General features: G+C 41.8%; 1 protein-coding gene across 1 annotated transcript in view; it reads left to right on the top strand.

The window, feature by feature from the left end:
• Positions 1 to 2,678: 2,678 nt before the first annotated feature.
• The window catches only part of slc16a10 (solute carrier family 16 member 10), a 47,013-nt gene continuing 36,388 nt past the window's right edge, over positions 2,679 to 13,303 (top strand). The window contains exon 1 of the mRNA XM_074616100.1: positions 2,679 to 3,249. Within this exon, the coding sequence (XP_074472201.1) occupies positions 2,901 to 3,249 (349 nt within the window). The 5' untranslated portion in view covers positions 2,679 to 2,900. The remainder of the gene's footprint in view (positions 3,250 to 13,303) is intronic.

The following is a 13,303-nucleotide window of genomic DNA, read 5'->3' on the forward strand; positions in this document are numbered from 1 at the left end:
CACTTTAGGAAAGTCTCCAGCTTTGTTTCTTTAAATGATAGAAGACAAAAATAGCATCTAAATATGTTGTCATGTCCTGCAACATAAACATGAAACCTTTAAAAACGTACTACTGAAAATGTACTATGAATGAGATTCCTAACACTGTAGCACCACTAGAGTTTGCTGTTTGACAGCCGAACACGCTGCTCAACTAGCAGACTACTGGAACAACATCACCTCCAGGATTAAACAATCTAGGTAATGTGATATTTTTCCAGTTCAATCCAATTTACAGTCTCTAATCTGACGCCTTACCACTTCACTGTCTGGGTGCTCACGTGTTCTTCGCTCACGTGTTCTTCACTCACAACAGAAATCCCTCTCACTCTTTATTTCTTCTGTCTCCTAGTTAGGACTATTTACCAAACTATTACAAAAAGCAAATATGCATTCCTCCTTTACACATTTTTAAATTGTTGACAGACATGACAAACATATGAATAGACATTTCTAAGAACCAGTTGAACACTGATGTGCTCCATTGAAAACACTAATAATATGAAAGCCTTATCAGGGACCTATGCCTTTTGCATGTTCAGTGTTACTACGTATATTTTTGTATGTTTTCATACTCAAATATAGAAACAAAAAGATACTGTAATATAAACAAGACTGCAAATGTAAACTGTAAGTAGGAATATAGTTCCCAATACAATAAATATATGAAACATACTTTCCGTTTACAGTACTATGGTCCACTTACAATAAAAAACAACTTAAACTATGTTAGATTCATCCTATACATACAGGTACATACATGAAATTTGACCTCTGCATTTAACCCATCCTAAGCATTTAGAAGCAGTGAGCTGCTGTGAAGCACCCGGAGAGCAACCAGTGTCTCGCTCAAGGTCACTACGACATGCAGATAGTAGGAACCGGGAATCTAACCACACTCAGTCATTGAGTACTGTATTGATATGAAGTACTACAATACTGTGATGAGAGAAGATTTCTTACCTTGCCTTCTGTGAACGTGCTCAAGTTTGGCGTTCCTCTTCCTCTCACTCCTCTTACTATGCCTCTCTCTCTCTCTCCCTTCTGTGATTGCATCCATTGCTCCAAAACACAAGAGCTCACCTGTGGCCCTTTTGTTGCTGAAGCACAATTGTTCAATATGCAGTCAGGCTAATTGAACATGTAAGTAGTTAGGGTGGATGGGTAGTGGGTAGAACGGCAGGGTGTTCCCTGTGAACACGAGAGATTGTTTTCATGTAGATTGAGCCAGATGTAGAGAATTGTGTGTAGAGTTTTGGGGAACAAAATGTGTGGTTTAGAACTACAGTCTGAGTGTAAAACAGGATCTGTGCTTGTATTTTAGCAGAATTGGTTCAGAAGGTTGGTACATGAGTTACAGGTTGTTGTCATTGTGTCTCTAGTACCAGTGTTGGTGCTTAAATAATTTCGGGAAAAAAAATTAGGAGGTTAAATAACGCTCCAAACTCGCGCTAAATTTTGGCAAGAGGAAGAACAGTCATGGCCATTTTCAAAGGGGTCCCTTGACCTCTGACCTCAAGACATGTGAATGAAAATGGGTTCTATGGGTACCCACAAGTCTCCCCTTTACAGACATGCCCACTTTATGATAATCACATGCAGTTTGGGGCAAGTCACAGTCAAGTCAGCACACTGACACACTGACAGCTGTTGTTGCCTGTTGGGCTGCAGTTTGCCATGTTATGATTTGAGCATATTGTTTTATGCTAAATGCAATACCTGTGAGGGTTTCTGGACAATATCTGTCATTGTTCTGTGTTGTTAATTGATTTTCAATAATAAATATATACATATATTTGCACAAAGTAAGCATATGTTGAAAAGCGTATTAAATACTTGACAAATCTCCCTTTGAGGTGCATTTTGAACAGATAAAGAATGTGTGATTAATTTGCGATGAATCACGATTAACTATTTGAATCGATTGACAGCCCTAATAGCAACTGTTTTCTAGTCAAATTACTGATATCATTTGTCATTTCTAGATCAACATCATTTTTTAAAAATGATCTCCCCCACAAAAACTGCTGAAATTGTTATTTATTATATGTGGCTTCTTTTGTCTTATGATCTCCAACCACACAGTTCACTCACATCTACTTTTACTTCTGCTCTCTGCACATTATTGTTGCATTTGTGTCCATGTACTTGCCTTGCAGTTTGTCTATTTTTAGCAGCTGGGAAGAGGAAGTGAGATCTCTCAGGACTGCAGAGAGGGAGCTGCCGGAAGAAGGGGGAGAAAACATCAAGCTGTGTAGATTAGTATGGACAGATTAGTAGTTTATTAGTAGTCGTGCAGTCGTAAATTCATGAGCCTGGTTTGATAGCTCAGGGCTTGTGCCCTTTTCTATCCAGAGGAAATCATTGAGGGAGGAGAGAGGAGATGGAGGAGGAGCCCAGCTGGTGTTGAGGCAGCATGGCCCATGCCCGGCCAATTGAGGAGTTTTAAAAAAAAATATATTTATAAAAAAAATAAAATATATATATATATATATATAACGGTAAGTAAGTAGTCGTGCATATGTAATCTACTGAAGCTGTACTGCGATTCTTGGTGGTGACGTTTGAATGACGTCGTCCAATCAGCTGCAGGATTCCCCGTAGCCCCGCCCCCTCCTTACTGTCTATTTATAATATTGCAACAGCGGCTCTCTGACAGCGACTGGAGGACAGATGCGGCACCGCCAACTACTGCTACTCCTCCATGGATGCGACTTTATACCTTTAATCCGACAGCCGGCACCGCTCAGACTGAGATAACCTGTGTTTGACTTGTTCCTACCTAGAGGCTGACGTATACATACCTACGTATACATATTTCTTCGCTCTTCAATAATATAAACCTGAAATAAAAACGCACCATGACAGAAGGAGGGAACCACATGCCGGAAGGTGAAACAGCGGGGACAACGGAGGAGGTGCCGGCCGGTGAGCCCGCGGAGGAGAAGCCTTCACCGCCGGCGGAGGAGGAGAAGAAGGAGAACGGGGACAGCAAAGTGACCGTACCGGAGCAGGCAGCGGCGGCCGGAGCATCGGAGGAGGAGGTTGAGTTCGTCCACCCGGAGGGCGGCTGGGGCTGGGTTGTCATGCTGGCTGCTATGTGGTGTAACGGCTCCGTGTTCGGGATCCAGAACGCCTTCGGGATTCTGTTCCTCTCTCTGCTGCGGGAGTTCGGCTCCGAGGACGACGACGACCTCCGCTTCAAGACAGGTGAGGGACTAACTAATATACCTGGGGGGGGGACAGCTTCAAGACAGGTGAGAGGACTAACTTATACACCCGGGGGGGGGGCAGCTTCAAGACAGGTGAGGGGACTAACTTATATACCTGGGGGGGGGACAGCTTCAAGAGAGGTGAGGGACTAACTAATATACCTGGGGGGGGGACAGCTTCAAGACAGGTGAGGGACTAACTAATATACCTGGGGGGGGGGGACAGCTTCAAGACAGGTGAGGGACTAACTAATATACCTGGGGGGGGGGGACAGCTTCAAGACAGGTGAGGGACTAACTAATATACCTGGGGGGGGGGGACAGCTTCAAGACAGGTGAGAGGACTAACTAATATACCTGGGGGGGGGACAGCTTCAAGACAGGTGAGGGGACTCACTTATATACCTGAGGAGGGACAGCTTCAAGACAGGTGAGAGGACTAACTAATATACCTGTAACCTAGGGGGGACAGCTTCAAGACAGGTGAGGGGACTAACTTATATACCTGGGGGGTGGGGGGGGGACAGACCTCCGCTTCAAGACCTTAACTTCAGGGCACAGGACTATCGAGGTTGTCGGTGAGAATGTCCCGTTAAGCGGCCTCAAAAGTCAGCATGTATGAGAAAGGTCCAGAAGCTGACTCCCCCTGAAGGTGTCCCCTAGTGGGACTTAAAGTTAGCTTCATGGTGTCTTGCTCGTGTACCCGAGACACGATGGGAGTTGAACCGACCACACTTGCCATTTTGCCAATTTCCGGCTAAAAAATTGCCATTTTAACGTTACTTTAATGTATATTTATGTTAGCTAACGTCAGCTAGCAGGTACAGTAATATGATATATGTCGTTTCCTGGTGAGAGAGGGGACAACTGCTAACGTTACTATAGTCTATTTATAAATGATATAGCTGTGGGGGGGGGTATAGGTGGTGGTATGAAGCTTCTTCAGTACCCCGGTACTGTCTCTAATGTGGTGTCAGTAGCTGCTGTGGGTTTACTGGTTTCTGGGCTCCAGGTGTGAGGTGTTGTAGTTGCAGCGGTGCGTTCACTGACTGTCTGGAAACATGGGGACAGAAAGGTGGCGCTTAAATGCTGCTCTTAAAAAGCAATGCACCTTCTCATTGAGTAAACAATGTAACCAGACATTATGTTAGGCCTTTGTTGAAGACACATGGGGGTCCCAAATCCCCCCCTCTCTCTGTGTGGGTGTGGGTGTTTGGGTGTTCTTGTTCAGCTATCTTTGTGAAGACCAATGGGAGTTTTAGACCTTCAGAGTGAGGACATATTTGGAAAGTGAGGACATTTTACATTATCCCCCCAACACTCTCTCTCTCTCTCTCTCTCTCTCTCTCTCTCTTCTTCTCTCTCTCTCTGGTACGTGATTGTTTGCACACCGGCAATATTTGCACTATCTGTTTATATTATGTTTATTTTTTGTTTATAGCTTATATTGTATATTGTACATAGGTAGAATTTAAATTTTTTTATCCTTATTTTATTCTAACGTTTTATCTATTCTTTTGTTATTTTACTGCTCATTTGCACCAACAAAACCAAAGCAAATTCCTAGTGTATACCTCTTACACCTGGCAATAAACAACATTCTGATTCTGATTTTGGCTGGTCGTCACCTTCACACAGACCTTCAAAGCCCTGTTTTGAGGGTTCAGACTTGTTTTTTTAAGGTTCCGGTTAGAATTAGGTTTAGGTTACGGTAAGGGGTGATGGTACTTGTCCACAGGCTCGTCAGGCTGTCATCACTTTATTGTAATGTAGCATTTACTGTAAAAACCAAGAAAAGCAACACTTATGCCATATTACGATATCCAAAGTCTCATATCACAATATTGACCCTATATTATACCTATTTTTGGATACTTTGTGCTATGGAGCAGTTAAAATGTAACTCGTTGCCCCTTTTTGCGATGAACTTTGAACAAAAGATTCCGCACGAATCCACTTTTACACAATATATATTGTATTATTGCTGCCTTTAAAGCCTTTAACACCCAGCGCCCTCTCCTCCAATGACCAGAGTTCACTGGAACTCTGCCTCGATGAGTGATGTCTTCCCCCAAGTGAGGCTGAGACAACTGGACGATGGGAATGTGAGGAGGAGGGGAAGCCAGTTGGACTCGAGGCTCGCTTATGCAACTTCCGCCAAGGGTTTTCACTGGATTTCACATAGTTTAATATTGAGGGCATTTAACATTCTTATACTTTAATGGGACTGTTTTAATGGTGTGAACCTAGAATGATCATAGTGGTCATAAGTGAAAGCAACAGAATTGAGGAAAACAAAGAGTTCAGTAAAAATTGTTGGTGTGTTTTATCAATTAATCATGTGGTATTTGTATGTTGCCAGTGGTGTAGAGTAGTGGTTTCACCATGAAATAGAACACAATGTGCCATGTGGAGTTGGTTCACAATCAGCTTGTTATGTAATCATTTACAGTAGGTCTCTCCAAACCTTTGAACCTGGTTCCTTTGGAATTGATTTGATTTCAACAAAGGTGGTCTTGACTGCAGCTCTTTTTCGAGTTTTTAGGTAGTTGGACTTTGTCGAGTCACTCTTGACGATTGTTGTGTCCCAAATAAAAAAATGGAAATCTTGCAAAATCTCTCTCGATCAAACGTGACTTTAGTGTAAACAAACATGGCGGACGACGGGCAGGAAGAATTAGCGATGTTCATTTTTGCACTACTTTGTACTGAAAATGCACAAAGAAAAGTAAAATATGGATGAAGTCATGGAGACACGTTAAATAAACACTTGTGTTGTTGCCACAACTCAACAAGTTGGTCCTCCATTTCTGAGCTCCATCTTACTACTACTTTATGCTTCACGTTTAGCATTAGCTCATGCATTAGCCACGGCCGCCGTGACGGCGGTGGTTGTCCGTCCTTCTTCAGTCAGCTTCGTTGTCTATTGGCTATCGTTCTTTCCCACGTGACTGCGTCATCGGCTGTCCTCGGGGTTCCCCACACACAACAGGATATCCCATCGTAAATATTGAACATGTTTAATATTTCCGATTTGAAACCAGTGCAGCCAGGATGGACTTCAGACACCACAGGAATATCTGGAAAGAATCTTTAGAACCATCAAACAATCAGGGCTTTGCTGATGATTGGGGTGTTTGTGTGGTGAAATGGTGAAATGAGTATGGCTAGATTAGGGGGTGCGTGTGTCGGTGCGGCGCTGTCCGTAGTACTGAAATGGTGCAGATAAGATCGATAGATGGAACACGTCAAGGTTTCTTAACCTGCTTGCCTTTTTGTGGTTGTAAATACAACTTTTGGCCTTAATTCCTCCTCCCCCCCCCCCATTATAGCAATCCACAGACAGAAGGAAAACGACAGGGAAGTGAAGGGACAATGAGAGAATCCCCTGCTGGTTTTGAGTGATTATTGTGAATGCTCTGATTAATACATGTAAATAAAGGTAAAGTAGATAAATAAATACAGGTGATTTGAACCCAGTTCAAAATATGTTATTTTATTTTTGATATGTTATTTTTAGGGCTGTCAATTGATTAAAACATTTAATCGCGATTAATCACGTGATTGTCCATAGTTAATCGTGAATAATCGCAAATCAATCACACATTTTTTAGCTGTTCAAAATGTACCTTAAAGGGAGATTTGTCAAGTATTTACTGCTTAATGCAAATGTATGTATATAGTCATTATTGAAAATCAATTAACAACACAAATCAATGACAAATATTGTCCAGAAACATTTTGTACATTTGAGTTATGAAATGCAACAGTGTATTTAATACTAAACCACCAAACATTATTAAATTATTAAATGGATTTTTGGGGAGTTGGTATATTTTATCTACTTTGTAATATTAAAGCCGTTTCTCACCAGTGGGATGAGAAAATGCAACTGCACACCAGGTCCAGTGTGAATTATCCGGATATTACACGGAAACATGCCGTTTTAATAATCAGCCGACCACCTCACGGCACCGCCAGCTGTGAGCTGTGATCTGTTTTTAAAGTCACGCACTTTCGCGAATGTCTGCTCTGCCATTAACAACACAAAACAATGACAAAATATTGTCCAGAAACCCTCACAGGTACTGCATTTAGCATAAAAAATACGCTCAAACCATAACATGGCAAACATTTTCAAAGGGGTCCCTTGAACTCTGACCTCAAGATATGTGAATGAAAATGGGTTCTATGGGTACCCACGAGTCTCCCCTTTACAGACATGCCCACTTTATGATAATCACATGCAGTTTGGGGCAAGTCATAGTCAAGTCAGCACACTGACACACTGACAGCTGTTGTTGCCTGTTGGGCTGCAGTTTGCCATGTTATGATTTGAGCATATTTGTTATGCTAAATGCAGCACCTGTGAGGGTTTCTGGACAATATCTGTCATTGTTCTGTGTTGTTAATTGATTTCCGATAATGAATATATACATACATTTGCATAAAGCGGGATATTTGCCCACTCCTATGTTGATAAGAGTATTAAATACTTGACAAATCTCCCTTTGAAGTACATTTTGAACAGATCAAAAATGAGAGATTAATTTGCGATTAATCACGATTAACTATGGACAATCATTCGACAATAAGTGTGATTAAATATTTTAATTGATAGTTTGTTTACAAGAAAACTCCACAAGCACCTTTAAGTATAAAAAATTAATTTAAAAAAGTGGAAAGAGCTGGACTTTTAATCAAAAGTAACTGGTTCTAGCCCCAGTACTGCCATTGTTATTTTCATATAAAGTCTTTCCGTATTCTCTTTATGTTCAGTTGGCTTCCCCTCTTATCCTGTCACAGTGTGAGAACGTGGTTTCTCACCTCTAACAGACAACGTTTGAAGCCAACTTGTTAGCTTTGTAACAACGAGTCTGCTACGTGAATACCACACTGCTTGTTTTCCTCTTACTCTGTAATCCGATGAGAGAGCTGCATCGTCTCCAGCTGTCACCCAGCTGTCATCCTGCATCCAGACCTCTCACAGACGCACTGTCACTGCTTCATTTAGTCCGTCACAAAAGGTATTCATCGAGGCTGAATGCCAAGCATTTCCTAGTCAATGGGGTTGTAGCAATGCACTTTCCCTGGTTGTTGTACTTGCTGTGTCATGGGGTATGTTTCACATACTGCGTCTGTCAGGTTTTGTTTTCCTGAGACGTGCCAGCAGACGGTAAAAAGCTTTCTCTTCTGTAGAATCACCACCATGGCATGATCCATGGCAATTGTATTTTTATATTTAGTCAGTGTGTTGCCGTCTTGCTTCTCTGATGACAATAACAGTGCATTTCCTGCTCTGCCCTGTTTTTTCCCTCACTAGTCCACCTCTTGACGTGAGCGCACATTCATTTGCGTGTTTTTTCCCCGACCTGTTTGTCTGTTCCCAGAGAGGGAGAACATGAAGTGCTGCTTCAACCAGGACGGCCGCGCTCTACAGCGGGTCTTCCTGTCGTGAGAGGAGGGGTGACGGGCATTAATCAGCTCGTTGAGTGGTTCTGTAGTTGAACACCGGTGTTTAGAGGAAATGCAGGGGGTTGCGTGAGGCGGTGGGAGGGGCCCCCGTCGCCTTGACAGGCAGGATGAGAGGCCAGAAAGACCTGATAAACATCATGAATCATTCAAATTCGATCCCTTTCCTTCCGACGCTGGTATTTTTGTCACAGTGCGATCAGGAGAAAAACAGATTTTAATTGACAGAACTGAATGATAAAGACTATTAATCAATGCAGAGTGATTAAATTAGCTTGGTGAAGTGCCTTAGAGATGGTTAGGGATGACTTATAGTCATAGCACATAATTAGATCTCAGTGTTTATCATCTCTCATAATCATGTTCTCATTGGATTGATTTATTCCTGCGATAGAACATTCTGTTGTTAAAGTTAATGATAGAATAGTAAGTGGTTAATACTACCCAACACAAGCATTCCCAAGCGTTTTCAGGGCGCAACCTGGGCTACGCTCTGAGATAAAAAATAGTTCAACTTTTGGAACGCTGCAGTGCGCACCAGATGTCATGTGACGAGGAACAACCAATCACAGGCGGCAGATACCTTTTCTTTCTTCCGTTAATATCGGTCTACGGTAAATATATGAAAGAGAGGTTAATAATTTGAGTGCAGGACTACCCAGAGCTTTACCATCTGTCCCACAGACTATTTTACTGTCTTCACCCTGCAATGACGATGATGAAGTTGTGGTAATTTAGCAGTAAAAGCCTCACTGACTAAACTAAACAATGTTGAAACAAAGATAAGTGGATTTCCATTACCGTAAATCCCCCTCAGTAACTTTATTGCTCGATGTGTCTGTGTCTGTCTGGTTGACCTTTCAACCGGATGTTGTTCCGTCTTCGGACAGAAAGGGTGAAGCCAGTAAAATAGTCTATGGGACAGATAGTAAAGCTCTGGGTAGCCCTGCACTAGAGTGATTAACTTCTCCTCCATATATTTACCGTAGACGGATATTTATGGAAGAAAGATAAGGTATCTGCCGCCTGTGATTGGTTGTTCCTTGTCACATGACATGCAGTACGCACTGCAGTGTTCCAAAAGTTGAACTGTGTTGGGGCAAAGCCGCTGCGCCATGAATAGTAGGCGCTTGGGAACGCTTGCGTCTGCCACGCGCCTACATTCACAACAATGGATTTGAGGGCGCAAAAAAACGAGGCCCTGAATGTCAAATCAACGGTGTTTGTTTAACTTGTTAACTTGTTAATTTGTTAAACAAACATGTCAAACATGACATGTTTGTTTGACAAGAGATGAATACTTACAAACTGTTCAAACACGTCAAATTGCATTGAAGTCTAAGGGATCTCCGGTTATGGACCTTCATCAGAGCAAACCTAAACAAAAAAAAAGAACAGATGGATTCATCGATAATGAAAGTATTGCTTAGCCGCAGCCCTGAAATTGTTGAGTAGTACCATCACATGTCAATAGCAAATTAACTAGTAAAATTATCATTTTAATCCTACACTACATTTGTCCAGTATTTCCCTTAGCATTTGTCGGACAGAGACAGAGACTGACTATGCTGAGGACATGACCTCACCTATCTGCACAGTTCAGCTCAGTTTATCTTAAGACAGCAGTGTCCATTCAATCCAAGTTTACACTGCAGCCCGCTGCCAGACCCCTCCATCTGCTGTCTGCATATATAGCTCTATAGGGTAAATATAGTACTGCTGTTCATGAAGACAAACTGAACATTAATGGATTTACTTTAGCAAACATTTTAGCATGTCACTCATTACAAAGTACATATTTAGGGCTGACTTCAATACAAGGAGGTTGTTTTTGGCACAAGTGGGACTTTACCTATCTATCTATACATGCAGGGGACTGGCCTGTCTGCACTTAAGATATGACACTACTTTGGCCTTAACTAATGACATATTAAAAAGCCAAGAGGCTATGATGTTACACGCAGCAGTGTGTAAGAGTTGTGATGAAGTGAGATGTAAAATCCCAGTACATAATGATAGACTTGCCTCATGTTGTCTTGTTATGATGTTTGTTTTTGGGGACAATTCCATCTGGTTTAATTTGACTTTATTTGTCCCACATGGGTGCAGTTTGAATGGATGTGATTAAAAAAAAAGTGCAGTGATAGGTCATTTTATACATTTGTTCTTTATGGGGACTGTATGCTCACTGTACAAGCAGCACTGGCTGTGTGTCTGTGGGACTGTAATACCGGCAGTTACTGTACACACAGGAAACCCATCTGATCTCCCTCTATGTTGTGAGACCCAACAGAGGACATACCAACGCACATGTTGCAACACGCTTCTTCTTCTTCTCACTCGTCCTGTTGAATCGGCATATGCTTAGAAACTACCTCCACGTGGAAACACTTTTTTCCTGTGATAAACTGGTATTTTGTACATTTGAGTTATGAAATGCAACAGTGCATTTAATACTAAACCACCAAACATTATTAAATTATTAAGTTGGGAGTTGGTATATTTTACCTACTTTCTAAGATTAAAGCAGTTTCTCACCAGTGCGATGAGAAAATGCAACTATACACACCAGGTCCAGTGGGAATTATCCGGATATAACACAGAAACACGCCGTGTTAATAATAAGCCGACCACCTCACGGCACTGCCAGCTGTGAGCTGTGATCTGTTTTTAAAGTCACGCACTTTGGTGGATGTCTGCTCTGCAATTAACAACACAAAACAATGACAAAATATTGTCCAGAAACCCTCACAGGTACTGCATTTAGCATAAAAAATGATGCTCAAATCATAACATGGCAAACTGCAGCCCAACAAGCAACAACAGCTGTCAGTGTGTCAGTGTGCTGACTTGAGTATATCTTGAGGTCAGAGGTCAAGGGACCCCTTTGAAAATGGCCATGCCAATTTTTCCTCGCCAAAATTTTGCGTACGTTTGGAGCGTTATTTAACCTCCTTCGCGACAAACTAGTATGACATGGTTGGTACCAATGGATTCCTTAGGTTTTTTAGTTTCATACGATACCAGTATCTTCACTGTAGCTTTAAAGCAGAGCCCGCCACAACCTCAGAAAGATCTATTGCGTTAATGCGTTAAAGAAATTAGTGGCGTTAAAGCGCAATTGCGCAAACGCATTATTATCACGTTAACATTGACAGCCCTAGTATAAATGGTTTGATATACCTTACACACGTTTTGGGATTAAGGCTCAATGAGTTTCCTCCTAAATAGTGCCGCGTCCAGTCCACTCCACACAACAACCTACAACCTATCCAGACAGAGAATGTCTAAGGGGTTAACGTCAACTACATAATACATAAACTAATCAGCCCCCAAATGTGATGCTAACGTTAGCTGTTGTGGCTAACCCCGTTCCATGATCAACATTTAATGTTAGCAAGTGCATATCAGCTACATTGCCGTCTTCATCGTATCCCAGCTGCTTGGCGATCTCAAGCCATATATTGTCCTTTATTTGGTTGTTGAGGTAGTCGTTGCGGTGTTTGTCGTACAATCCTGAGTATTGAGAAACCAAATTGGTGATTTAATTGGTCAAACTTATATTGCCGCAAGGAGAAATCTGCTTTCCCCCCTGCACGAATGTTCCCCAGGGGTGTGCGAGCATTCATAAGAACCTACAAAATCCGTTTTTTGTAAATTTCTGTGTGGATTTTTTGGACAAAAATCTGTGCTTGGTGTGAAACGGCTTTTAGGTAACGTTATGTGAGCAGCTGTCTTAGCTCAGTTGCAGGAAGTCTACAGGATCAATTAACAGCTCCTCAAAAAGTTGTATGGAAGTTACAGTATCTTTTTTTTTAAAGATAATAATTCCTATGGTAGACGTCCTTATCCCTACTTGTGTAATCAGAACATGTGTTACAGAATATCACTCCTTTTGGTCCCAGTGAGTCTTTTGGATTAAAACATAATGTTCATTTCCTGGTGATTGGTGTGTTTTAAGGACAATAATCCATCTGTCACACGGCAGGTCACTTTGTGGTGGCATTTGAAATTCCTTCAGAAATGAAAATCTAGCTCGAGTCCTGTTTTAATCAAATTAGTATGGCCCATGTGTGTCCTTTCACTTTGGGGGTGCTTTTAGTTAACCCAACATGGCACCAACTGTATCTTTTCAGGTCACAGGTTATGTTGCTTCATAGATGTCATGCTACATTTATTGTTTTAATAATTCATCTGAATTAGTGCCTTGTATGGTTTAATCTTCCTGTACTGATAAGGCAGTAGGCAGGTTTACAGCCCCACAGAGCTCACTGTTATTTAATTAACTCACTCTTAGCTGGTTGAGGCTGTAGAAGGGGTTCTTTATGATTAACCATAAGGAGATTTAAACAACTAAAAAAAAACACCATTAAGAAACTGCGCTGTAAGGCACATTTTTGTCTCAGCAGGATCTCTACAGTGTTAGCTGCACTTTCCACTGAAGTTTCTGGTCAGAACTTCTCTATCTGTGATCACATCGCTCAAAGTAGAGACTGTAAATAAAGATGGACGACATGACAGCTCCCCAAAAGTGAAGGTTGTGTCTAGAAGGTTACCACAAGTAGCGAAACTCTCGCGAA

This window comes from Sebastes fasciatus, chromosome 18 (genome assembly GCF_043250625.1).
Source record: "Sebastes fasciatus isolate fSebFas1 chromosome 18, fSebFas1.pri, whole genome shotgun sequence".
Taxonomy (NCBI): domain Eukaryota; kingdom Metazoa; phylum Chordata; class Actinopteri; order Perciformes; family Sebastidae; genus Sebastes; species Sebastes fasciatus.